Here is a 27,716-nt window from a genome sequence, read left to right as displayed (position 1 = left end):
TTTGGGTATACATATATTTGCATGTTGAAGATTTGGATTTATTTTAATACTTCAGAAAAAAATTTAACGGAATTCAACCATTTGTTTTTTTATATATATATATAATATATAATTACTACTAATGACGCCATCTGTATGCAAGTAACTGGTTCGATACTCGATTTTTATTGGTCGTCGATAAACTTGTCGGTTGAGCGACAAATTCATGTTGATACCATATTTGGATTGAGATGTTTTTTAATTCAAATTATTTTTTCTATAAATATGCATTTTAATGTTCACGTTTATTAACAGAAACGAACTAATTAGTCTGATTTTATTTTATGTTTCAATATTATTGTGCATCTTTCATTTTTGTTTCTTTTAGATAGGAATGTTTCAGCACTAATTGCAACATTTATATATATATATACAGGACATATATAGATAAAAAAAAAAATACATATATATATATATTTTTATATTTATGTATATCTCTTTTTGAAATATTCTTTTTAAATTGACACTAAATTCTAGGGATATTTTCGTACTGTCCATTTTCAATTGGGGAAAACAATCTCACAATATTTTTATCTTAACATAATATACTACAATTGGAGTTAAGATAAAAATATAATTAATCTATAACTCATTGTACAAAAAATATAATTATACGAAAGAATCTTAAGCAATATATGTTTTTATTTACAATAAATAAATTACATTTTCATTGATAGTTTTAACAGAGTCATAGAATTAGGAAGAAAAAGTGATTGTAACGCTATCAAAATGTTGGCACTTTAATAATCTATAAAAATGTGATACTACTATACCTTTCTTTTAGTATGCTATTACAAAATCTTATAACGGTCCCATTATCTGATATATCGACGACTATTAGTCATACTTGGTTCCAATTAATTCTGGTTCAAAGAATCTTAAGTTCTTCATGATGAACTCTAATTGTGCCAACATAGCAAGGTATTATAAAAGCATACCATCGATAGAAAAAAAAAAAAAAACCACTCTTACATATTATAGCAGTTTTTCTTTTTTTTTGTTTTTTTCATCAGTTATATATGCATTCTTGGTAAATATTTATAAAATCTTAAAGAGATGTATATATATATATATATATATATATATATATTTATATATCCATTTATATTACATATAAAATATCATTTTGCCAACAATTTGTAAGTGTTACCTTCAACATATATACGTAAAATTTAAATGATTCATAAAAATATAATCACGGGGAAGGGGGTCGGGGTTGGAGAGAGAGAGAGAGAGAGAGGAGTTTTCCTTTCCTTTTGTTATTTGTTTTTCATTTTTTTGTTCCTGTTTAAAGTTTATAGCTTGAAATCAGATGACATAAAAAGCCCCAATAATAATTTATGACGAATAATTATTGTAGTTATAAAATATAATTTGACAAACAATGTACTACAATGTTGTTAATTCAAATTTAGTGTATTTTTTTTTTTGTCCTCCCTCTTTTTTACGTTTTTTTTCTTTTTTTTTTTATTTTTGTTTCCCTTAAGATTTTTGTTGTTGTAATACTGAGTTTGGAAGAAGCCAAGCCAACTCGTGAAGAGAACATTTTTAAGAATGAATTCTTTTAATTATCGTTTGCATAATTTGTTTTTTTTTTTTTGTTTTTTTTTTCATTTTTTTTTTTTTTATTTTCTTTTTGTTTACTATTGGATTAGATATTATCCTTACTTCACATTCCTTACATGCCTTTTGTTTTTTTCTTTTTCTTTTTTTTTTTTTTATTCATAAACTACCCCTAGGGTTTTTCTATCATATCTTTTTGTTTTGTTTGGTTGTTGTTGTTGTTTTTTTCTTTTTTTTGAAAATATAATTCAATACACACGTATACTAATCTCTAATATAAAATATATCTTAAGTACCAGTTCAATGTGTAATTTTTTTTTCTCAAAAGCTGTAATTTATTTATGTAATAATATTTTATATCATTTTAGAGAAAGAGTTCAAATCTAATTCAAATTATTTATTATTCTTAATATTTGTAATTGAAAAATGATATATATATATATATATATATTTTTTTCTTTTTATAAAACATATACACATATTTATCTTTTAATGTGATAATACTTTTGCACATTTATTACAAGAAAAAAAAAAAAAAAAAAACAAACAAAAAACAAAAATAGAAGAAATTTAAGAAAAATAAACTGAAAATATATATATTTGTTGTAAAATTCAAATTCAATGTGTAAATCTCTCATATCAAAATATTTTCCTATATTTAAAGATAAAAATGACGACGACGACGACGACGACGACGACGACGACGACGACGAGAAAGAGAAACGTTTTTGGATATTCATTATAATAATATTACTTAAATGAATAATAGATTTGTAATGATATGTAAATGACCATCATTGTCATGTTTACATTGAAAAGTTTTTTTCTTTTTTTCTTTTTCTTTTCCTTCCCCCCCCCCCACCCCCCGTTTTAAATATATCTATAAATATGTAGTTATTAAAAAATATATTATCAAGATTGTTTCCATTTTTTTGTTTTGCTTTCTTTCTTAAAAAGTTATCATTCATTATTTTGTTTAATCATCACATTAAGCTAGTAAAACAATAAACTTAGCATTTTTTTCTAATCAATGCTTTTTTTTTTTTTGTTTTTTTTTTTTAAATGATTTGAAGAAATTTTGAAAGTGCATAAAAATGACTTGTTTTTTTTTTTTTTTTTTTTTTTTTTCAAATATGTCTCTTTGATAGTACGAATACTTCTTTTGCATGAAGTATAATTAATAAAGTATAAATTTTGTCTTTGTTAAATTGTATCAGATAATTTATCATGTTTTAAGATATATTGTATATCAATTTGTATCTTAATCTTAAGGGAAGAGAAACGTTGGCTTGGCATTTTGGGCAGACACACACACACACGCACACGCACACACACATGTACACATTTAAAAAGTATACATGGCCTGTAGTTGGAGCTCAATTAAAATAGACACACCAAATGCTACGTTAGACTATGTTACATTGATATATATATATATATTTTTTTCTTTTCTTTTTTTTTCTTTTTTCTTTTTTGTTTTTTAAGTGACAATCACTTTTAACTGGACCTCTCATCATTGTATATTAATTGTGCGATAAATACATACAACCTGTATTGAAATTATCTTTTGTTCAACTCAAACGCACGTTTCGATACAGCAAATTCTGTAAATTTGAAATCTGATTATGCTATTAGGAAAGACATCGTGTACTTTAAGTGCTTCATTAACATCATCTTGCTATTCTTTTATCAGAAATAAGATACATATATAACATGATATCAATATAATTTAATTTTGAAAAATTATAACAACCGAGAAATCATTAAATTCAGATAAATTCAGTTAATAATAATTAAACATACATTAAGCATAATAAATTGAACACTGTTTATGTGGTTTCTACAAAAAAAAATTTCATATTTTCTTTGTAAGGAAAAGAACAAAACAAAAAAAAACGAAGAAAACCATATGATCTATTAATTTGTCAAATAATTACTTCTTTTTTTTTCTTCTTCTTCTTCTTCTTCTTTTTTATCAATAATTTTAAATTCACAATATATTGTGTAGATAATATTTTTAAAAAGTTTTTCAATATTAAATTAAAACAACCAACGCTGTTTCTTCTGATTATCATTATCATTATCATCAATTACTTAAATCTACAATAATAACTAACACATGATATTTTTATATTTATACATAAATATATACAAACGGTATCATCATCCATCTTCTCTTATTTATATTCCAACACTTATTCCAAAACTAATATCATACATGTGTGTGTGATAACGCGCATGTGCGCTTTGTATTATGTCGTAGTTTCATATATATATGTATCGCGTTTAAGCAAAAGATTTCGTATTTAACTTGTAACATCTGAATACTCTTAATAGTTGCACACAACATTTGCACTTTAAATACAGAATCACATACCAGTCCCATTGCACGTTATATTGCTACAACGTTATTATATATATATGTATATATATAAATATAATATAATATAATATAATATAATATAATATATCAGAATTATGTTCTTTCGAGGTGATGTATTTCAAGGATTTCAAGTAAACATTGTAAAGTGGTTAGATGAGGACTATACACAAGCATTTACAATGTTATGGTTTTATGGTAGAAATAAGCATATATATATATATATACATATATATGCATGTATAATATAATCATATATATATTTATATAAGATATTAGATATCTTAAGTTTTCATTTTGTAACTCCTTTTTTTGTATACTATCTATATTTTGCTTTTATACTATATATAATGGGTACATTATAGTTCTGTTTTGAATATTTGACGATAATTATTATGTGTACTCGTTGAAATTTTGCAAATGTTCATTTCATAGTTTGTCTAATACGAGTTTAGTATAGTTTCAAATTTATAATCGTTAGATATCATTAACAGTTAACTTTTGGTCAACAGTATTCACTATACATCCATAATATATAGTAGATAGCAACTTTGTTTCATTAAATTAATAGAATTCATTCAATGTTAAAGACCCCGTAACACTTGAAAGAAATATTTTGATCACAATACAACATCATCATATTTATTTTTTCATTTTCTTTTCTTTTCTTTTTTTCGTTTTATAGAAGAGATATTTCAGAATTTGAGAATATACAAATATCTTCCTCATCATTTTAAATGGCCAACACATAAAGTTTATGAAATATAGTATCTCTTATTGAACATTTGCTATTGTAGCAAATCATTTTGGCACTATGTATCTCCTATCTTTTGTCGACTGTGATCTTCTCTAACGCGTTCTTCAATAACAGTCATTTTCATCTGAGTATTCTCTTTTTCCTTACATTTATTCGTAGTTCTATTATCCCCATGAACATTTGTACTAGACTCTGTATCAATATTATGTTCAATACAACAGTGCACTTGCAATTCATTTAAATTACGCATAGACATTGGACAAACTTGGCACTTGTATGATTGTTGTAAATTATTTTCTGACGTAACTACCACTGTCGATTGTTGATTGGTATTTTCCTTCATACCATATTCCCGTTTCTGTTGTTGATTAAATTGGGAATTAACAATGTGAACATCCATCATTGATTTGGGATCTTCAGTTGCAGCAATTGGCACGTGATATGATCGAGACATTTCACAATCTTTCGTTGCTTTCGTTCCGGGAAATGAATAAATTGGATGTTGAGTTATGGGTTCACCTTCATCGGAAGATGTTTCACTTCCACTAATAGGTTGTTGATTTTGAACCACTTCTGTATCCCATTGACCCATTTTATTGGGATCCTTTTCGCAAAGTCTTTGTGCCAAAATCTATTTACAATTTAACGATATCGTTAAATTTATCCTCGTAGTGTTTTAGATAAATTTGAACATTTATACTAACCTGAAGACTAGTAAGACTATTGTCACAATCGGTGGTGTCGATATCATTTAAATTGATACCGGATCTTTCCATTTCGGCGTATGTACCAAATGGTAATTTACCCAAACATTCCAATTTCATAATATGCATTTTACTACGCAAATGTTTAGCCAAATGACCGTGTATTCTGAAGGCTATTTTGCAATCTGTACATTTGAACGGTCTAGGATTGCTAGTAGTGGCAGCTCCAAAAGTAGACGTCATACTGACCTATTATATATAATCCCAATTATTACATATTTATATTTCAACAATTAGATAACAATTTGTTAAATAATAATACCTTATTGTGATGTGAAACTGATCTTTCGTGTTTCGTTAAGTGGCCTTTTGTTCTGAAGGAGACTGCACAACTCTCACATCGAAATGGTCTTTCGAAATAATGAATATTGATATGCAATCTTAAATGACTAGGTTTGGTGAACACCTTGTTACAAATCCCACATATACTTCGGCCATCTTCCGTAACACTGTAACTATATCCCATAGAATTAATTCTTATAATGATTACTTTATCTTTTCCAATTTGTATTAATTATAAGAAAATGATAAAGCTCTCACCTTATATAATTTGGTGCTGGTCCAGTTGATGGTTGTAAGAATTCAGCTTGAGGTTTAGCATTTCCTACTGTTGGAGATTGTGATCTAAAATCTGGACCACCTACTACCACTTTTCTTGCTACCGTGTGTTTAATACTATCAACAATATTTTGTTTCGTCATTTCTGCATTATGTTTGATTTCAGAACGTTCTGAATTCTTCACATCTATATTCTGTGGTCTGGTTACATCCTGCAATTTAGGTGACTCGCGCGTAGATGATGACGATGACGATGATTGTATTATTTCGAAATAACGTCTTGTTTCTTGCGGTTGAGATCTATATTCTGATCTGTATTCCGACATACTACGCATGTCTCTACTAGGTGATCTATTATCTGTAATAACTTGTCTTGTTTCCATGTTTCCTGGTTGAACAATCTCTTGACGTACATCCGTTGATATTTGTTTAAATTCTGTTCCTAATGGTTGCATGTCTTGACCACGTAATTTATAATCTTGCGTGGATGATAATCGTAACTCTTGAGATTGCGTACGATGATAATCTTGATTAGGCATTCGGATTTCTCGATTAGGAGATCTAAGCTCTAAATTTCGAGGACTTTGACTTTGCATTCTAATATCAGAAGGTAATCGCATTTCTTGATTGACCGGTCTTACTTCTTGATTTGTTACGTTCATTGTTTTAAGTATAGAAGTTCTTTCAGTTTCATTGTTACCATATTGTATTGGAATAAATCTGTTGTTAGGATCGGAATGAAAATTTTTCGGTGAATGACGATCTAAAACAGGTGTGCTACGAGATGATGGTGGTATATCAACTGAATAATTATTCCTTTCTATGGGATTGATATTTTTATTCATTACGATACCATATTCTATATTATTTCTTGAATTGTTATCATGAATATCTCGACTCGTGGTATGATGTTGTTGTTGTTGTTCTTTATCTTTGTGCATCGTTTCAAAATTATATAATTTTCTTTCCATTGCTACACTGTTTTGATAAATCTTTTCACGAATTTCTGTTTTAATATCATCCGACGATTGTTTAGTTGCATGTTTTATCTTAGATTCTATTAATTTTTGTTGAATTTTTGTAAGATCCGTATATGTTACAGTAGGAGTGTTGTCACCTTCATCCACATTTCTAGTTCTTCCACCGGCATCTTGATATTTAGGATAAACGTCTCTATTATTATCTCCACTCATAGTTCTATCAATTTTTGAATTTCCTACACGATATTGTTGTTTGATTTTACTATCCATAACATGTCTCTCAGTAAGATATGCTTGAAGCATACGTCCTTCGGCATTAGGTTTCCATTCTCTTCCTTGTATAGGTAATCGTTCCATTGTCTGCACTATTGTTTGCAATACAACTGGTTCTGATACCGGTGTTAAGATATCAGCAGGCATTGCTCTTTGTGGTGGTACTGGTGATGGTACAGGAGGCTGTTGTTGTTGTTGTTGTTGTTGTTGTTGTGCAGTAGTAGTTTGCTTAGTAGTAAGATCCATTGGTTGAGATATCTGCTGACGCGAATCTGAATCGATTATCTCTTCCACTTCGATATCCGAGTCTTCTTTAGACGATGATATTGTATCACTGATTCTTAACCTATCAACAGCTGTCCATTCTGATGGGGAATAATAACAATGTGAATGTTCACTCTGAATGATGTTAGTTTCTTGATCATTCGTATTATGATCGTTGGTAGATGATAATGTGCTGCTAGTAGAAACGGTTGATATGATATTCGTTGTAACTGAACTCGATGGAAAAGTCAAAGTATAAGGATATGTTGTTGGTCGACCCGAAGGTAATAATCCTGGCAATCTGTTAGTATTACGTTGCGACAGACTTAGCAAACTTTGCGCAGCTTCGTGTTCTTCACTCCCAGATTCTTCACTTTCATCTCCTTCACCTTCACTCTCCTCTTCCTCCGAAGTTGATTCTTCGGTATTTCCACCTACTGCCAATCGCACGATAGCTTCTTTGTCGATATTCTCGTCGCAAACTGTCGTTGGTACAGGAACTATTCCAAGCTCGACACATTTTTTATAATGTGCTTTTGATTTCATATGTTTCGTTAGATTGCCCTTGGTTTTGAAGCTGTTGAAAAATATGCAAATGTATTATAAACGAAAAGGAATAATAGGGGTTATGTTATAAAATGAATAATACATAATAATGATTATGAAAAAAAGAAATTACCTAAAGGCGCAATGCCTGCAGGTGAATGGTCGTACATCCGTATGAGTTCTGATATGTTTCTTCAGCATCGAAGGCTTCTTACAACGAATTCCACATTCTTCACAGACATATCGACCACGACCTAATCGAATCGAAACGGGAATGAATCAACAATTTCTTCCTGCAAATGTAAACCCGTAAAGTAAGATAGGTCATATATGACTTACCACGACCTCTAACATATGTGTAATCCTCGTTACTTTCAAAACCACCGTCGAATATTTTAATTCTTTTGGATTTTTCTTGTATATCACTTTCCAAGCCACTATCCGGACTCGTAGGTGTGATAGGCCTCTGCGAAGAATGAGTCAAAATATCTTCTCGCATGGTACAAGCGGTGGTATAATTAAGAGGTCTGTTTCTAGAATCATAATGTGCCAAATCCAAATCTGGCGGGGCTTCTTTGCAAATTTTCCAATTGGAATACATAGAAAGACCGTGTTGTTGCGTAACGTACATGGGCTGCGGTCTGTTAAGGGTACAATAAAATACTCTGGTTGAACACTTTAAACCTAGATATGTATAGGCGTGTCCATTTAAATAAAGTTGTCCATATGATTTTTTTGGTCTAGGAGTTTCTGGACTAATGAGGGAAAGTGTATTAGCCGTTGGCGTAATACCGTGATGTTTTTTTGGCGTAAACGTTCCAGGTTTTAACGGTAATGAAGTTGGTCTTAAAAACTTATTAACACTAGTCTCATCTTTAGCACCGTCGTTAGTTTTCGGTGATTTAGCTTCAGACTTATCAGTTTTCAAAACTAATTCTACGAAAGTTTTACTTGGCACTTCTGACTTGGATGAATCTAAATTCACAAGTATCACTGGGGGTGTTTGTGGTGTGGCTGGCGGTGCTGGTGGTGGTGCTGTTGATGCTGCTGCTACTGATATTTTAACTATCGAAGAATCCACTTTTAATTTGTTATCATCAACAGTGTTATAACTTTCGACTAACTTTCCTCCTCTACTCTCGAGAACATTCATTTTGATACGACCATTTTCACGAGATGGCGAAGATTCGTATTTCAGATTCGAACCATATTCAATGGTTTCGACCTGAGTTCTACCAATTTCCAGCTCTGCAATGTTCCATGTAGATGGCCTCTTTCTGTTCTCCAAAGTTGATTTGGGTGAATATTTGGGCTTGGGATAAGAATTTGCAGAATTAACAGGTGCGTCGATGCCATTAGAATAAGCGTAGGTCTTATCGACATTGGGACTTTTTTCAATGGATAATTCTCTAGTCTCGCGTGGGCTTTCCATGGTTTTATGTTTAACAGGAACGTTGAGTTTGATATGACGATCAAGTTCCGTTATTAATAGCTCAGTTACAGCAGGTGTGAGGGACATCCTACTTGTTCGATACTTGTCGGTAGAAGTATCAACCTTAATAGTAGAAACTTTTGGACTTGTTAATCCACTTCCGCTTCTCAGACCATCGCTGCTAGGTGTTTTAAAGCTAATCTTTGTCTCCTTAGCGGGACTAGCAAGATCCAATGGTTGGCCCATTATCGAGACATGTTCACCAGATATCGGTCCCGGGATTCCAGGTACGTTGGGCGTTTGAATCTTGACCGGACTGGCAAGATCCAAAGGTTGAGATATCATATGTAATCCGGGTACACCTGGTATGACTTTATATCCAACTTCACCAGATGCTGCCACACCAGGAGATATATCTATGGATGGTGGTGGTGGTGGTGGTGGAGGTTGCGGCGGTGCTCCGGTTAAGGTATGCGGTCCTGGCATACCAGGTACATAAGGAATAACCTTACCACCGTGTAGAATACTCGTGATACCCGCTTGTGGCAACGTCAATGGATTATATGCGGTTATGCTCGTCAATGGATTAAAATGCGGTTCCAAATAATTGAAGCATGACATAGTCGGTGCTATGTTTGGGGTTGATATGTTTGGTATGATTGGGGCCAATAATTTAGGAGTGTTTGGTAAAGATATGGAAGAACTCTGTTGTGTACTACTAGTAGGCGTGCTAGGTGGTTTGTGTACCATAGTACCACCCGAATGAAGACCCGATCTTACCACGATCGATGATGTCTCCGACGTGACGCACTTGTTGCTTGAGATCTGTTCGCTCGTCGGTGAATTAGTTTGTCGCGGCTCGATTCTCATGGTCTTAGTCTCGCCCATATTGTCAAGTATCCTTACCTCGCCCCCGAACATTTGCAAGGAATTAGGCCTTGGATATTTGCTTAATTCCTCGAGTGATCTCAAACTAGTTGGAACCGATTCCGAGCGTGATTTTTTCACGGGTGGGGCGTACGGGTCGACGAGTCTTGTGTTGCCCAACAAAGGTCCTGGCGAAGGAAGTGGTTGCAACGTAGCATAATAATCGGAAGACTTAGACTCAAACTCGGATTCCCTTTTATCGTTATCCAATTGATATTCCGATATCCTAGGACTGATAGGTCCCTTGCAATAATATCGTCGATGAGTTTCGAGATTATCGATACTCGTATAAGGTATGTTACAAGACGAACATATATAATTTTCCACGATCTCCGAGGTGCTAACAACCTCACAAGTATCACGCGTTTTTAAGAAAAGATCTTTGATGATGGAAGCCTCGTTCGTAGTGGTTGTTGCTGGTGTGTTAGTTCGATGATCCGTAATACCTTCCTGAACGAAACTTTCACTGTAACAACGTTTCCTCGTTGAGGATTCGTCCACCGATGAGAGATTCAAAGGTTGATCGGATTGTTGTTTCATTTCTACCATACTTTGTTGTCGTTGCATTAATTTATGAAGACGCGGATCAACGTCGTCTACTATAGCACGATTGTCCGTTATTATTTTATCAATGTGTTCTTGCAACCGATCCGCGTTCTGTTTTGCAACGTTCACAACGACACTACTATTATTATTATTATTACTATTATTAATATTATTAATATTACTATTATTATTATTATTATTATTGGTCAATGGTATGGAAGAATTACTGGAAGAGTTCGTTGACGAATACGAAGATGTATTGTTTTCCGCTTCATTGTTTATCGATTGTAAAGCGGTATGAAACTTTGGTTTGTAAATCTTTCCAGTTTTGACGGTCTTCACGACGGAGGAAGTTGTTGTGGGCGTTGACGTTGTTGTTGTTGTTGTTGTTATTTGTGGAGGTGGTGGAGTTCCTGTACCGTTACTAGCACTGTCAGACAGGCTGATGTCCGAGTCTTCCGAAACCTGCTTCAAATGGAACACACATACACACACATTATGTTTGAAAGATTTAAACCTTTGATTGCAAACACCATTTATAATCAATTTTTATTTTTTTTGTATAAATTATTGCTACTTTTATGTAATTATCTTCAAGGTTTTGTTAACGCAAATCAAAGTGTTAATAATTGTATTAAAAATATATGTTTATAATATATTAAAAAAAAAAAAAAGAAAATACCTTGCTGCTATCACCGCCTTCCATTTTTAAAGCATGAGTCCGTGATCTCCGATGTTTGTAAAGATTGGATTTGGTTTTAAAAGCAAAACCACAGGGCACGCATGGATATGGCCTCTCATTGGTATGCGCCCTTATGTGTTTTTGCAATACACTAGGTTTGGCACAGGAAATCTTGCAATAAGGGCAAACGTATCCGGTTTTACGCGATTCAGTGGGTTCGGTCTCAGTGGTTGCAGCGGCCTCGGGTGATGCTGCTGCTGCTGCTGCTGCATCGGCCTTGAAAGATTCCTTGTGGGATTCTTTATAAGATTCCTTTGGTGAATCTCTGCTACTATCCTTGACCGTTTCCTTTTTCTTCGTTTGATCATTATTACCAATTTTGTTATCATCATCATCGGCCGCCACCATGTTACTTGAGATATCTTTCCTTTTGGACTCGACCCTAGGCGTCGTAACCTCCGTCGTCGCCATCTTTTTAAACTTTTTGTGCAAATATTTTGGCTCGCCATCGTTGTTGTTGTTATTGTTATTGTTGTTATTATTGTTGTTATTGGTTAATTGTGGATCTGTCATCGCTACAATATAATTTTCTGTAATTAAAACAAAAACAAAAAAAGAAATTTAAATAATGCAACGTTCGACAATGCAATTATTTCAATACACTTATATTAATAATATATAATTATTATGATAATAGTGATTGAAGGGAAAAACTGAGATTTAATTGTGACTCTAAAACAAATTAATTGCAAATACTTATGTATTTCTATTATTAATACAATTAATTTAATTAATTATCATATAATTATTGGGGCGTTCAAAAAAAAATCAAATTTGAGGTTAGATTATAAAAAAAAAAGTTAGGTTATATAACACATAAAAAATATAATATAATAAAAATAAATAAATAATAATATAATTATTAAATATATAATTTAATTGATAATTTCAAATAAAAGTTAGGTTATATTATTATTATTAAAGTTAGGTTATATAAAGAAAAATTTTAAGTTTTGATATTAAATAAATTTATAATTTAGATTATATAACAAATTTATAATTCATATTATTAAAAAAATTTATAATTTAGGTTATAACAAATATTTATAATTTATATTATAACAAAAATTTATAATTTATATTATAAATATAAAAAAAATGAGAGAGAGAGAGAGAGAGAGAGAGAAATGTTAATTGGTCGAGTGTAACTTTGCAAAATACACTACTTTGTTTTATGAACAAATTTATATATAATATATATATATAGAAAATGGCATTTTGGTTTGACAAGTAAATCGATCGAAAGTAGAAGAAGAAGAAGAAGAAGAAGGAAGGTAGAATTGGATAAATTTCGTACGAATTCGATTATAATACATCATCCACTTGAAAACGTTCAATATTCACGACATACAAAAGGTCGTTCTTCAGAAATTATGCGAGAATGGGGATTATGAAAGCGGAAAAAGCCGAGTTCAACAGTTCAAATAATCCATTTAACCGTCACATGTATATATACATATATATATATCATTTACTTATTAGGAAATTTTCCTTCGATTTGATTTCCATGTGTCAATTGATTAATTTTTTTATTTACATACCGTATATATATATATACATATTGATGCTTAACTTATACATATTTATTTACTGTATTTTATGTACGTACGAATTTTGGTCAGCACAAATTTATTGCTTTTTATTTTATTTTTTTTTTTTTTTTGTAAGTCTCGTAAGTTTGATTTAAATTTAGAATACAAAAGACATATATGTATATATATATATATATATATATATATATATATATATATTTATGTATGTGTATGTATTTTATTAAAAAAAAAAAAAAACAATTTTTCCTTAAAGAATTAAATATCATAAGTTTAATTAACCACAATTTTTTACCTGGAAAGGAATTACAAATATTTTCAACTTAAATAACAATATGAGAAAATATTGCAAGAAAAAGGACTTTTTTTTCTTCTTTGCATTATTTGCTTTCCCTATATTCCTCCTCCTCCTCCTCCTCCTCCTCCTCCTCTTAATATTTCTAAGAATTCTAACATAAGAGTTGTGTGTTAGTAGTGAATTGAACAAACAAAAGATTTTCAAGTTTCTATTTTAGTTATCCTTTGTTGTATCTATCTTCTATATATATATATATATGTATATATATACTTTACCATTTGAATTTGACTTTATCGTTAACAGAAAATATTATAATCTTTTCCTTAAGAAATAACTTTTGGTGACAAACGTTTATTCCAAGTTGTGTATAGTATAAGTATAAATATAAGTATAGTATAGTATAGTATCCGCTTTCCTATTGAATTATCATTTATTTCTATCTCTGTCTCTCTCTCTCTCTCTCTCTGTTTGTCTGTCTCTCTCTCTCTCCAGAAAGAAAGACAAGATGGAAGACAGGAAATTCACATGATTTGACCAAAAAAGAAATAAAAATCATGCACAAGTGTATACAACACGATACAACATTAATAAAAAAAAAAAATTGAATAAATAAAATAATTAATAAGAAAAACAAGAAGTATATTGAAAAGATATTTTTATAAACAACTTTTGAATTTTTTAATTGCAATTTATAAGTGTATTTTATGAATAAATTACTATCTTGGTTTTTTCAATGATACAAATGAAAAGAATAACGAAAATACTACAAATATTAGTATACATATATATATATATATATATATATATATATATATATATATATATTTTTTATTATTATTATTATATTTAATTTAATTTATGTTATAAAATTATATTATATTTAATATTATACAATTTAATATTATAATATATATATATATATTGATCTAGTAATCTATATATTGGGATCTCTGGCATGAGCGTGGTGTAAAAATTCGACCTATCTACTCTAATTTTGAATTTAGCCACCAGATAGCGTATTCAAGTGCTAGAGATCCCACGTGACGTAGTAATTCAACCTATCTACTCTTATTTTGAATTTAGCCACCAGATAGCGTATTCACGTGCTAGAAATCCCAATATAAAAATGTCAATTTTTCGTTTGTTATAACCTAACCGCTGATCAAACCTAACCTAAAAACAATGTTATCAATTGTTTTAGAATTTTGACACAACGGTTGCATTTCCATACACCTAACTTTTTATAACATTAATTTATTTATAAAATAATTAATATAATTTAAAAACAAAGAAAAAAGATACAGATAAGAACAACGCCATCTGTTTCGCCATAGGATTTCAATGAGTGCGCGAAACATTTGAACATAACCTATACGATAATGTCATATATATTTTGTGTGTGTGTGTGTGTGTGTGTGGTGCAAAGCTAGTATAATATATTATAAATTATATTATATAGCATTTAATGTAATAAATAATAAGATTAATAACCACATAAAAATGGTGGGGATAAATTTAATGTAAACAAAATTATTGTGGATGTATAAATGGCTTTGATTAAATCTCATTTTTTCCATTCTTTTTCGATGGTTATTATTGAGTTGAATTAATAATATGGTAAAAATTATGAACGAAAGGGGGCTTGGGTTCGATGTCGTCAGAAATGAATGAATCACGATGAGAAAGAGGGAGAGAGAATAAGAGAAAGACAGAGAGAGAGAGAGTCTACTGACTCCTCGTATTCCCATTCACCACTTTTATGCGTATTCCACGAAGTTTAACAGTCGTCGTATCAACCGCTTATCACAGGACGCTCTTTATACAGTGGTGGTACAGAGAGACGAGTCACAAGTTTATTTTTATACTTATATCTATGCATATATATACACTCATATACACAACACTATAAACATGTATATAAATACATATAAAGAGAGAGAGAGAGAGAGAGAGAGAGAGAGAGAGAGAGAGAGAGAGAGAGAGAGAGAGACGTTTGCATATCCGCAAAACTCAGAGATATCTCTTTTTCTTTTATAATATAAAATCGTTTATATATATATATATTTCTTCCATCTTTTTTTCTTTTCTTTCCTCCATCTTTTTTTACAGAATAAAAATGAACGAAATCAAAGTCAAAATGAAAACCATAAAAATAAAATAAAATAAAATAATATTAAAAAAGGATATATATATATATATATATATATATATATATATATATATATATATAAAAATAATAATATATAAATATTATAAAATAATTTATATTACAAATTTTCTCATAACCTATAAAACGTTGTTATACTATCAAAACCGAAAAAAAGTTATTTAAAATAAAATAAAAATAAAAAAAAAAAAAACAAAACAAAGTTACACGTTCTCGTGATATTTATTATTTCGTCATGACCGATAAAAAAAAATTATTACTTTTTTAGTCGATGATAAAAAAAAAAAAGATTCATTCTCGAAGATAAATCCATGTAATAAAACAAACCAAAAAAAAAAAAAAACAGCAAGAAAAAGGGGAAAAAAAAGAAATCATTATAATTTACCTATTTCTTTTTCTCGTGCATGATTCTCTCTCTCTCTCTCTCTCTCTCTTTTTCTTTCTTTCTCTTTTTTCTCTCTTTTTTATTCTGGTTTTCTCAATGCTTATTGATATTATTGTTGGTTTGCCCTCTATATAGCGATAGCTCGATCCTTGACCTCATCTTCTTCTTCAGTGCCATTTAGACGACTTCTCTCTCTCTCTCTCTCTCTCTCTCTCTCTCTCTCTCGTCGATGCTTGGTTAGAATTATCGATCTTTATATATATACTTTGCCACGTGTATTTTTTGTTAACGAGTGAGAACGAAAGACACTTTTTTCTTTGTTTTTTTTTCTTTAATATAACACAATGATAAAGATCCTATATATATATATTTATATGGTTTTATTTATTTATATAGGTTAGGTTTTAGGTATATAGATTTTTATTATTTATTATATATAATTATATATAGAATAGGTTATGTTTATTTTTTCTAACAATTTTCTAATTAATTTATAATATATTTTGTTTCTAAATTTTGATAAAAATTGATAAATAAATAAATTAATAACCTTTACTTATAATATAACTTAAAACTTTTTTAGTGTAAACCGATGATTCCCAAAGTGGGCGCCACCACCCTCTGGTGGGTGTTGCAGCAATTCAGGGAGGCGGTAAAAACATTTATATATATATATATCTCCTATTAATATTAATTGTTATTAAAATTTCTAAAAAAAAAGTTAATTTCCAGGTGGCGCTAAGTAATATATTTTTCTCGAAAGGGGGTGGTAGGACAACAAAGTTTGAGAACCACTGGTATAAAACACATTGTGCAATTAGTGTCCTACGAAATTAAGAGAAAAAAAATATACAACAATTTATGAGATATGGAAACCAACGTAAATATAGAAAGATTAGGATGAAAATCATGGTAATATTTAAAAAGAGAGAGAAAGAGAGGGAACGAGAGAGAAGATTGACCTTTGTATTATTTATGAGAGGGCGAGGCAGTGGCCTTTAATTTATGCTTATGGTTAGATTGCATCGCGAGGACTGGCATCCGTTTTATATGTGTGTATGTATATATACATATTCATATATATGTAAGTGGTACTACTTACGTATGTCTCTCTTTTTTTTTTGTTTTTTTTTTTGTTTTTATATTCTTTCGATTGATCTCTCACGCTTGTGTTTTTTTCTTCTTCTTCTTGTCACACAAGTACACGTGGCACTCAACATATTCATTCACACTTACACACAGAGACGAGAGGAGAACACGTATAATTCAGTATCTAGAATTACATATATATAAAAAAGAAAATAAAAAAAAAAAAAAAAAATAGAAAAATATTTGTCAATGTTTTTCATTTAACACGTTAAGAGTACGACGCTAATTTTTAGGAGAATTCCCGTCAGGCCACAGCCTTACTCTTTGTAGTGAAAATAGTTGAACGTGTCAGTCACATGTGACGGACGTGGCCTAAACGGAAAGTCTAATGTCAGCCACCAATGCCTGACGTGGCGCTCAACGTGTTAAAAAAAAAATGAAATACATATATACGTACACATACATACCTACATATATGTATGTATGTATGTATGTAATATGAAAACGTGATAAAATTGTAAATATTGAACGTGTCATGACGCTGTAATAATAATCGACAAAGTAATTTAAGAGGATTTAATGAGCATAGCAGCAGGGAAGCAGCAGCAGCAGCGGTGGTGGTGGTGGTGGTGTTTGGTCAACAGTGAGTCACATATTAGGTTCGGCCTCGACCTCCCCCTCTCCCTCCTACCCTCCTCCTCCTTTTTCTTTCACCCTTTGATTTAACGATAGTTTTTTCTCTCTCTATTTACACTGCACGATTCTGGTGGCGTCACGAGTTTCTCGTTGATAACATTTTATGGGTAATCCCCTCTTCTTCTTTTTCTTCTTCTTCTTCTTCTTCTTCTCTTCCTGTGTTACTCTTTTCATAGTTTCTCGATTATTAATGGAAATTCTTTTTTTTTATTTTTACAGTATCGAGAAGAAGAAGTTTTATTCAACGATGTTAGAGTAGTAGTAGAAGAAGAAGGAATCTGACCGAGAACGAATGAAAACAATGGATGAATGAGCCAAGAGAAGACTGTCTCTTTACTACACCAAGTTGCAAACGAGTCTACTTGCAGTCTACTGCTGTTGCTGTTGCTGCTACTGCTTCAGCTTCAGCTTCAGCTTCAGCTACGAAAGAAGAAGAAGAAGATGAAGAAGAAGGATAGTTTCAATCTATCTCTTTCCATCTTTCAATTATTTTAATTCTCTTCTTTTCTTTCCGAGCTAGCCCCCATGCGGTATAAAAAAAAAGAATCGTACGGTGCTGCCAGGAGCTCGGAAACGGGAGAATCCCGCAACACGCAAGTGAGTCACGCGTACGTGCGCGGCTATCACTTCTTTACACACACATACATACACATACTCACATGTATACAAGAGAGAACGGAACCGACACCAACATGACGACTACGACGACGACGCACAACGACGTTTTTCTCCCCTCCAGCCCCTTCTTCGTCTTCTTCTTCTTCTCTTAGCGGCCCACCCAACCGAAGTAATGTCGACAACGTTCTTTACTCCCTCTCTCTCTCTCTCTCCTACCAATAATTTCCCCTACTTTTGCTTTTGCTTTGCTTTACTTTACTTTGCTTTGCTTTGCCAGCAGCAAGCAAAGCAACCGAAGCGCCTACGGTCACCACGAGGGAGACCCCTGATCTCTCCTCTCTTCTCGCTTGGTTTCGTTTGGCTTGGCTCAAACTTGGCGTTGGGCTTAGAGCTTGGCGTTGGCTTCTTTTCTTCCCCACCTCAATAACAAGCAAGCGTACTCTCTCTACTAGGTCTAACACATCACCACCATTACCAACACGGTGAAACATACCAACAAAACTAGTAGTAGTCACAGGATAAGTAATGAAAGTAGTGTATGTATTATTATAACTTACAAACTTCTCGTTGAGAGGAGAGAACACACGTGTACTTATACGCAAATTCCACTAATGATTGATTCTTTCTTACAGCATACAACAGCAGCAGCAGCAACAGTTGTAGAAGTAGAAGAGGAAAGCAAAACAAAGCAAAACAATGTAACAGAAAGCAAGCAAGCAAGCAAAAGGCACGATAGAGAAAACGATTGGGTCAGACACCTCATGAACGTCTACCTACTACTACTAGCCGTGTCTACCACGTTGTTAGAGTGTCTACTATGTTGTCCCTAGGACGTTCACGGCCGTGTGTATTATATATCTACGGAATTCCCCCATTGTCTTCTTCTTCTCAACCAACCGACCTCTCTTTCTCTTTTCCTTTCTCACTCTCATTTTCTTTCTTTCTTTCTTTCTTTTTTTCTTAGGGGTTTCAACTATCCTCCTTTTAATATACACTGTTCTTTCCTTCAAAGATTTCTATCTTTTTCTTGTTATTCTTCTTTTTTTCTTTTTTTTTTTTTTACCAAGAACTGTCCCTAAAGGAAGATACCTTCTTTTATTTTTCCTCTTTTTTCTCTTTCTCTTTTCTTTGACACCTGTTATACCTGATAAAGAAAGAGAGAAGAAGAGAACACACGCAGAATTGTTTTCCTATCTTGTCTTTGACATTATAGTTTTGTTACCTTTTTTTTTTTTTTTTTTTTTTTAATGTATACACACTTGTTTAGGTTTTTTAAAGATTGTTCTAGTTTTTTTTTTTTTTGGTAAATTTACTAATCATAGTTGAGTTTACTTTTCTGAACTTCTTGTTTTTTTGTTTTTTTTTTTTTTATAAATTATACTAACATAACCAACAAAATCTTTCTCTCTCTTTTTTTTTTTTTTTTCATATTTCATTCTCGAAAAATATATCCGCGATGTCTTCTTGTGTCGTTGATAAAAAAAAATGGGAAAGGGGAGGGGATGGGGGAGAGATATCTCTCTCTTCTTGTGTTCGGTGATACGATAATCGATATTTTCTTTATCATCCTTTAATACTTGGAATTTGGGTGGATTTACGCGGAACTTTGAAGCTGACTTTTTTAACTAACTACACACACACACACACACACACACACTAAGGCTTTTTCGTATAAGATTATAAAAGTTTTCTCGGTAAAAAAAAAAAAAAAAAAAAAGAAGTTTAAAAGAGAGAGAGATAAGCTTTTGAGAAATTTTACGGGGGAAACCTTTGTCACTCGTTTCGTTTCTTCTTTTTTTTTTTTTTTTTATCGTCAAAATGATAGGAGGAGGAGACTTCAAAGGTTGTCCTTACGATTATTTTTTTTTAATTGTTACTCTTTCTTTATCTCGTAAAAAGTGGGAAAAATCGTGAAATCTCGTACGATAACATTGAACATATTTCTGTTTTTTTTTTTTTTATATCGTAATAAAAAATCGAAATATTTTCGGGTATCGTTTTGAATAAACTGCAAAGTAAATAATAGGCAAAATTATTTTTAAATTACAATTAAATTTAATAAAATATTCCTTACTCTCTCTCTTTCTCTCTCTCTTTCAAAATCCAAGTCATTTTTTAATAAATTTGTACAATTTATTTAACAAACTCTTCTTAACCTAAAAAATCCAAATTAACCCTATTATGTGTTACACCCCCCTGCTATTTTGTTCTCTTCTAACGTAATATCTCTTTTTGGTTCTTAAAAATTAATTAATATTTTTAAATATTAATTGACAATTAATTAGTATTTTTTATTTCACAGGTGATGTAGAAGAAAAAAATAAAATGGCGGATTTTTGAATGAAAGGATGAATTAATCTTGACTGACTTCGAAAATGGAACCACCACACTCGGATAAAACGTTTCTAATACGCTTTCACGAAGTTATAATATTTGTGTTATAAAATTAATTAGTATTTTTTATTTTACAGGTGATGAAGAAGAAAAAAATAAAATGGCGAATCTTTGAATGAAAGGATGAATTAATCTTGACTGACTTCGAAAATGGAACCACCACACTCGGATAAAACGTTTCTAATACGCTTTCACGAAGTTATAATATTTGTGTTTTGAATTCCCCTTCTGAGAATACTCGAAGGTATTACATAATATTTAAGCAAAAGAAAGAAATAGCAGAAGCGTGCGTTTAAAATCTCTCCCAGAGATCTGTTAGAAGATCTAGACGTTCTAAACACAAGTTTACAACGAACGAACGAACGAACAAGGTAAAGAAAAAACTCAAAAAAAAAAAAAAAGAGATACGAGATGTTATTTTGTTTGCTTGCTTGCGAAAGTAAAAACGATTTCTCGAAAAGCTGTAATAGTTTACAGCGAATAAAATCGATTCCGCGTAAAGCGTCTCTCTCTTCCTCTCTCTCTTTCTTTCTCTTAGATATCTCGCGACAAATTAATCGAATACCTTCGTTAGATCGTGTGAGAAAAAAAAACTAGCTAAGGAATTCCGTGCTCGCAAGCTTGGATTCTTGTTTGTAGCCCACGCGGCGTGACAACGAGCCTTCTTCTTACCACCAGAGAGAAAAGAGAGAGAGAGAGAGGGGGAGATACTCCACCACTCACTTTACTACTTTTCTTATAGGAAGGTTCTCATCTCGAAGTTTAGATTCTATCATTTAGTTATGAGAATATATATATATATAAACTTGTTTCTCTCTTATCCAACTTTCTTTTCCTCTCTTTCTCTCTTTCTCTCTTTAGATCGAAAGCAAAACAAGTTTCAAAAGGACAAATTGGTTCACGTGACATATTTCAATATGGCGGCTGCCGCGCGAAAATAAGAAAGATTCGAAATCACTTAAAAGAAATTCAATGAAAAATAAAAATAGGAAATAATTTTAGTTCCTGATAAGATAATAATTAAATTACGAATTTTACTAGGTTAAATAAAAAATAATTATTATAGGTAGAAGGTTAGGAAACCTTTCGGAAAAAAAAAAGAATGAGATTTTTCATAACGATGATGATGAGACAACAAGAACTGCGACATAGGCTATCCTAGTCGTCGTTGTCGTCGTCGTTTAAGAGACGGGGAGGAGGAGGAGGAGGTGTCTTCTCTCTCGTGGCGTTGCATGAAAATAGCCGAGTGTACTTGGAATATCGCGCGGCCTACGCGGTAAGCATGCTAAAAGGCGTTCGTTCGGGTCGCATCGACTTAAGAAAGAGCGAGTGAGTGAGTGAGTGAGTGAGTGAGTGAGTGAGTGAGTGAGTGACTGAACGAGTAAGTGAGTAAGTAAGAAAGAGAGAGATTGTACACTCTTCACGAGTAGGAAAAGAAGAAAGAGGCGAAGAAGAAGGAGGCGAAGAAGAAGGAGGAGAAGGATAAGGATGAAGAGGAGGTAGAGGAGGAGGTCTTTCTCGGTGCTTTCGTGTTCGGGAGAAGGAAGAGGAAGAGGAGGTGTAAAGGTAGAGGTAGAGGTGGATGTAGAGGTGGAGGTTGTGAAGGAGAAGGAGGAGGGCTCGTGTTCACCTGTCGTCATGGCAACGCTGCTTCGCCGCTCACTTGTTACTCCATCGGAATGGCTCGGCCCTCGGTCGGTCGGTCGGTCGGTCGGTCGGTTGGTCCTCTCTTCGTTCGCAGCATCCGTAGAGGATTACGACGAACGCGCGAGTTACGATCAGTCGTAAGAGAGACCGAACTTCTCTTCTCTCGTTTATCGTAAATAGGAAGAAGAAGAAGAAGAAGAAGAAGAAGAGAGGGAGGAGGAAGTGATGGATAGGGAGAAAAGTAGGGGTATATAGGAAACAGACATAGATTGTAATAGTAGTAGTAGTGGAAGTAGTATTTCCGCAGGGTAACACAACACACATCGAGAGGAGAAAGAATAGGAAAAGAAAATAATAACAAATGAATAAATGTAAAGTAAAATAAGAAGAAGAATAAGAGTTTTTCTGTATCTTACTAGCTCACGCTAGGCTCGTTGACTCTCGTGGTACACACGCTTGCATTTTTCTTTTGGTTTTATTATGTTTTGCTTTGCTTTGCTTTGAGTCTCGCTGGGTCACGTTGAAGAGGAGGAGGAGGAGGAGGAGGAGCGCGCGAAAGACTCCCGGATATACGCGGAGGACGGGAATACGATTTTATTCGAGTCGCGGCCTCCTGACTGGAAGAAGACTGAAGAAGGGTTCAAGAAAAAGAAGAAGAAGAAAAGGGACAACGCTGAAGACGACGCCGACGACGACGCCGAAGACGACGACGACAGCAGCAGCAGCAAACGGCGCTTCTTTTCTTCACTCCTCTTTTCTTTTATTTTCTTTTCTTGTGTTGGTCGCTCTACTACTCTCTCTCGACGGCGCACTCGAGCAGAAGTCACTCTTTCTATTTTAAGCGACGTGCACTCGGACCCTCGCCGCTTCAACGCAAGCGACCGCGCATTCTCGATTTTCTACGTGTTGAGAGAGAGACGCGATGGACGAACAAGTTCTCTCCCTCTCTCTCTCTCTCTCTCTTTTACTTACTCTTTCCCTTTATATCTTTTTCTCTTTGGAACTCTTGACACATTCACACACACACGCGTATATATATATATACATTACGCTAAAGATTGATCTATCTCTCTCTTTCACCCTTTTCCCTTTTTTTTTGTATATATATATAATATGCATAAAAGTATGTATGTACTTACTATGTCTCCCTTCCTTCTCGTTATCCACTTACGAGCGCGTCGATCTGTTTGCTATGCAAATCCCGTCCGACCGGCGCTGACGTAGACGGCGGCAACACCAACGCAGAAACGGGTCCGTCGACGATATCTCCTACTAACACACTTAACCGCTGCGCGGTTAGTCATTGCCCGCGGACGCGCACACGTAGAAAATGTAATCGGACGACGACAACGACGACGACGACGACGACAACGAAGAAGACGACGACAAGGTGGTAGAGGAAGAGGAGGAGGAGGAGGTGGTGGTGGTGGTGGTGGAGAAGGTGGAAGAGTAGGGGATGAGGATCAACGGCGTCGCGGGGAGTGCTACTGCAACACTTTCGAGGGAATCTCCTTCTTCTATCTTTATTTCTCTTTTACTCCCTCTTTCTCTCTTTCGTAGCACGTTGCGTTATCACAGAACTCTCTCTCTCTCTCTCTTTTTCAGCGTTGACACACGGACACAACACTGGCTTGTTGCTGCTGACAACTCTTGATGCCACCAGTGCTCACCACACCACTACTATTACTTCACCAATTCTGCTTTTACAGCTGAACTGAACTGAACTACTACTACTACTATTAGTACTACTACTTTACAACCGTACTACTACTACTACTACTACTACTATACTACTAACAGAGAGCAGCAGCAGCAGCAGCAGCAGAACGACGTCGACACGACACAAGCGCAACACAGAAGAAGCAGCACGAGTGGCAGTGTAAGACCAGCAGCAGCAGCAGGGAGAGACGTCGTCGTCGTCGTCGTCCGTAGTAGTAACGGCAGCACGAAAATTCTCTTTCTCTCTTTCTCTTTCACTTTAAGAGTTGCTACTGGTATTGGTGCTACTGCTTGACGTCATCGGCGCCTAATCGCGAGACGTACTTGCCACACACGCACGTACGCACGCACACTCAGCAGACTACCACCGTACGTACCCGTCTACGCAAACCGTCTGTGACCGTTTCTTCTTCTTCTACTTCTTTTTATTATTTTTCCCGTATATTCTATTTATCTATCTATCTTTTTTTTTCCCCCAGGTAAAAAGAGAGAGGATGATCAGGCGTCACGACGATGCGTCCTCTTCGCCCGCGCACTACAATCTAAGGAGATAAGCATCCTTCTCCTTCTTTCGTATGCTGCTGCTGCTGATGATGATGATAGTAATGACGATGAATTAAACGATGACGATAATGATAATGATGACGACAACAACGAGGTCCACCTCCTCCTCCTCCTGGATCGTGCCGTCTCCTCACGTGTTCCTCCACCTCTAGCTTCTTTTACTTTTATACCACTACCATCACCTCCACCTCCTCCTCCTCTCACTCTCGTCCTCGCGCGAGACGTTCGACGTCCGTCGTCGTACGTACCTACTAGATTCATCGATCGAACCACCACGATCTTTTCATCGATTCCGTTCCTCTTTACTTCCCTCTCTTTTTATTTGTTTAATTTTCTTCTTAATAGAACACACCAGGAGAAGATAAGATTTTAAAAAAACACACTCAATGATGGAATTTTTAATTAATTCAGCTTTATGTCTATTAATTCTTTCTATCTCTTACTTCTTCTCTTTATCATATATATATATATATATAACTCTGTATATACATATACACATCTGCACACACATATATCAATCTCGATCTATCTCTTTTGTTGAAGAGAAGACACAAGAACGACCAGTCGATCCGCGCGCTTCCGCCGGCCCGCTTCCACTGACTGAGCAGCTACGAAAACCACCGAGCAGCGGAGCCGTTCACGCGTACCGGTTTTCTCGCTTCGAGCGTCGACGACCGCCGCTGAGGAACGAAGGAACGAGCGAACTAACGAACTAACGAACGTACGAATGAAACGTACGAATGGCAGGCTGGCAGGCAGGCAAACAAGCAAGCAGGCTGACAACGACTTTTCTTTCTCTCACACTTTATGTATAACTTTTACTAAAAGTCCAACTAGTCATCGTTCTCCTTCGTTATTGTTACCATCGTCACATAAAAATGACATAGTTCAACGGCGACACAAGATATTCATCATCATCATCATCATCGTCTTCGTCGTCGCGTTGTCATCGTCGTCGTTGTCTCAAAGAACAAGACAACTCCGAAACAGCACGCGCGCACCTAACTGCACTGCTGCTGCTGCTGCTGCTATTGCTCCTCTCCTGCTGCTTGCTAAACACAACTGTTCGGCGGCGTTGTTATTGTTGCGTAACTGGCGGCTTCTTCTGTGTATATGTATGTATGTATGTGTATGTGTGTGTGTAGAGCAGGCTGCTGCCTCTCTGAGAGGTCGCGAGCGACAGGAATCGTGGGTGAGCCAGTGGGCGATCGACGACCATACACGAAGAAGGGGGTGGTATTTTACCGAGTGCTCTCCCCCTAACTACATTCGCAAACAGTATGACAAAGAGAAAGAGAGAGAGAGAGAAGGAGAGAGAGAGAGAGAATGACACAACACACACAAACATACGCAGCACAAGAAGAGACACATATACAACACAAACACACACGAGAGAGGGAGAGAGAGAGAGAGAGAAATAGGAAGGAAGGGAAAGAGAGTGCGCGAGCAGTGCGCCGTCTGGCGTGCCTGCCGACAGTCTACTGCTTTCCGAGAAGCACGAGGTGATTCCGTGTATCGAGCGCACTCCCCTCTCCTGGCCCCTCTCACGATCACTCACTCACTCTCTCCCCCTCACTCTTCTAACTCCTCCCTTCCCTATCGAGGAGGATCCGAGCTAGAAAGAGAAAGAGATAACACGAATACACGGAGAAACCTTCCCTCAGGGACAACGACTAGCTTCTCTTACTACTATACTCTCCTTACGATTATTGTCTTCACTCTCTTCTTTCTCATCTCCCTCACTTTCTTGATAGACTTTCAAATTCATTTGGTTTAATAGCCCCAGATCGATTAGGTTTTTATTTTGTTTTTTTGAGCATATTTAAACAACAATATAAAGGGACCTAGCCATCCCGGTGATGTGGCACCCTTACGCACCCTTCTTCCTTCCTTCCTTCCTTCCTGAGGAAGAAAGGAAAACAAGGAGGGATCATCATAGCGACGTAATAATCAAAGACACCCTAAGGCTATTTTGAGCGAGAATCCTCGCGATTAACGATCGAGATCGTTTTGCGTTAGCGTAGCTCTATTTTTATACGAGTCCCAAGCTATTTTAGGGCTGCAAATTTGAAGCCAGAGGAAGTCAATCGTAATCCGCTTTATTTATCCTGGGCCCCGTAAAAGCCAAGGACAAATCATTAGTTTATCGTCTATTGGTGTAATAGTTTGAATCCTCTCTTAACTTTCCTTTTTATCTTTTTTAAGTTTTCTTTAGTCTAGATTACGAACAAGATTATTTCATTGGGTTGTTCGGAAAGTGATTTAGTTTTTCTTTTGTGAAAATAAAGATAATTTTCGTTTCCAGGTTAAACCTAGGCCCTTCAAGTTGGCTTAAATAGTTGAATTTAATAAATTTAACCTCTCACCGATCTTACGTTTTGGTATTTGCTAGTTTGCATTAACTAATGACTTTATTGTGTCAGGAAAAAACGAAATTACTTTCCAAACAACACAATATATATCTACATGATATATTAGTTTTGTTTTATCAAAGGAAAAGGTATACCTTTCTATTCGAAGTCTTTCTCTCTCTCTCTCTCTCTCTCTCTCTCTCTCTTTGTTACCAAATCGAACGATGATCACCGTTCACCGATATCCGATAAATATCAAAAGAGGACACAACAAGCAAGCATGCATCTTTGTGCCTCGTCTCATCTTCCTTAGAAGAAACTTTCTCTTCTTACTAATTCTTTTTCTTCTTTATATTTTTTTTTTCCATTCCTCTCGTTTAACTGTTACTTATTTTACAAAACTCATAATCGTTTATGATTAATGTATATTTTAAAATTTTTCAATTGAAACTAGATAGAAGATAAAC

The 27,716-nt window shown here is 34.1% G+C and overlaps 1 protein-coding gene and 1 long non-coding RNA gene across 6 annotated transcripts; one reads left to right on the top strand and one right to left on the bottom strand.

Annotated features, from left to right (window-relative positions):
- Positions 1-661: 661 nt before the first annotated feature.
- LOC107063918 (uncharacterized) lies at positions 662-23,892 on the bottom strand. 5 transcript variants are annotated; one of them, XM_015316084.2, is made up of 8 exons: positions 23,755-23,892; positions 11,712-12,301; positions 8,464-11,497; positions 8,258-8,378; positions 6,044-8,155; positions 5,766-5,958; positions 5,444-5,692; positions 662-5,370 (listed from the first exon to the last, which is right to left on the bottom strand). In XM_015316084.2, exons 2-8 carry the CDS (start codon positions 12,282-12,284, stop codon positions 4,795-4,797), a joined length of 6,858 nt encoding a protein of 2,285 aa, XP_015171570.2. In that variant the 5' UTR covers positions 12,285-12,301; positions 23,755-23,892; the 3' UTR covers positions 662-4,794. The 5 variants fall into 5 exon arrangements, with proteins under 5 accessions (XP_015171570.2, XP_015171567.2, XP_015171569.2 ...); XM_015316081.2 differs by lacking the exon at positions 23,755-23,892 and adding an exon at positions 22,599-22,738; XM_015316083.2 differs by lacking the exon at positions 23,755-23,892 and adding an exon at positions 22,599-22,738 and having other exon boundaries at positions 5,766-5,952.
- Positions 23,893-24,568: 676 nt separating this feature from the next.
- On the top strand, positions 24,569-26,701 carry LOC107063921 (uncharacterized). Its single transcript, XR_001475427.2, has 2 exons — positions 24,569-24,703; positions 24,814-26,701. It is a non-coding gene; the product is annotated as an uncharacterized LOC107063921 (long non-coding RNA).
- The last annotated feature ends 1,015 nt before the right edge of the window (positions 26,702-27,716 follow it).

The sequence above is a fragment of the Polistes dominula genome, unplaced genomic scaffold, assembly GCF_049000335.1.
Source record: "Polistes dominula isolate Pdom_NZ unplaced genomic scaffold, Pdom_raw_medaka contig_73, whole genome shotgun sequence".
NCBI lineage: Eukaryota > Metazoa > Arthropoda > Insecta > Hymenoptera > Vespidae > Polistes > Polistes dominula.
Note: the sequence above shows the minus strand (reverse complement) of the source record. Positions and strands in the feature narration are given on the sequence as shown.

Coding starts and splice junctions, on each gene's coding strand:
- LOC107063918 (XM_015316081.2), bottom strand. Junction 8,156..8,257: donor TGCAGGCATTGCGCCTTTAG/GTAATTTCTTTT, acceptor ATTTTTCAACAG/CTTCAAAACCAAGGGCAATC. Junction 5,693..5,765: donor CAGTTTCACATCACAATAAG/GTATTATTATTT, acceptor TATATATAATAG/GTCAGTATGACGTCTACTTT.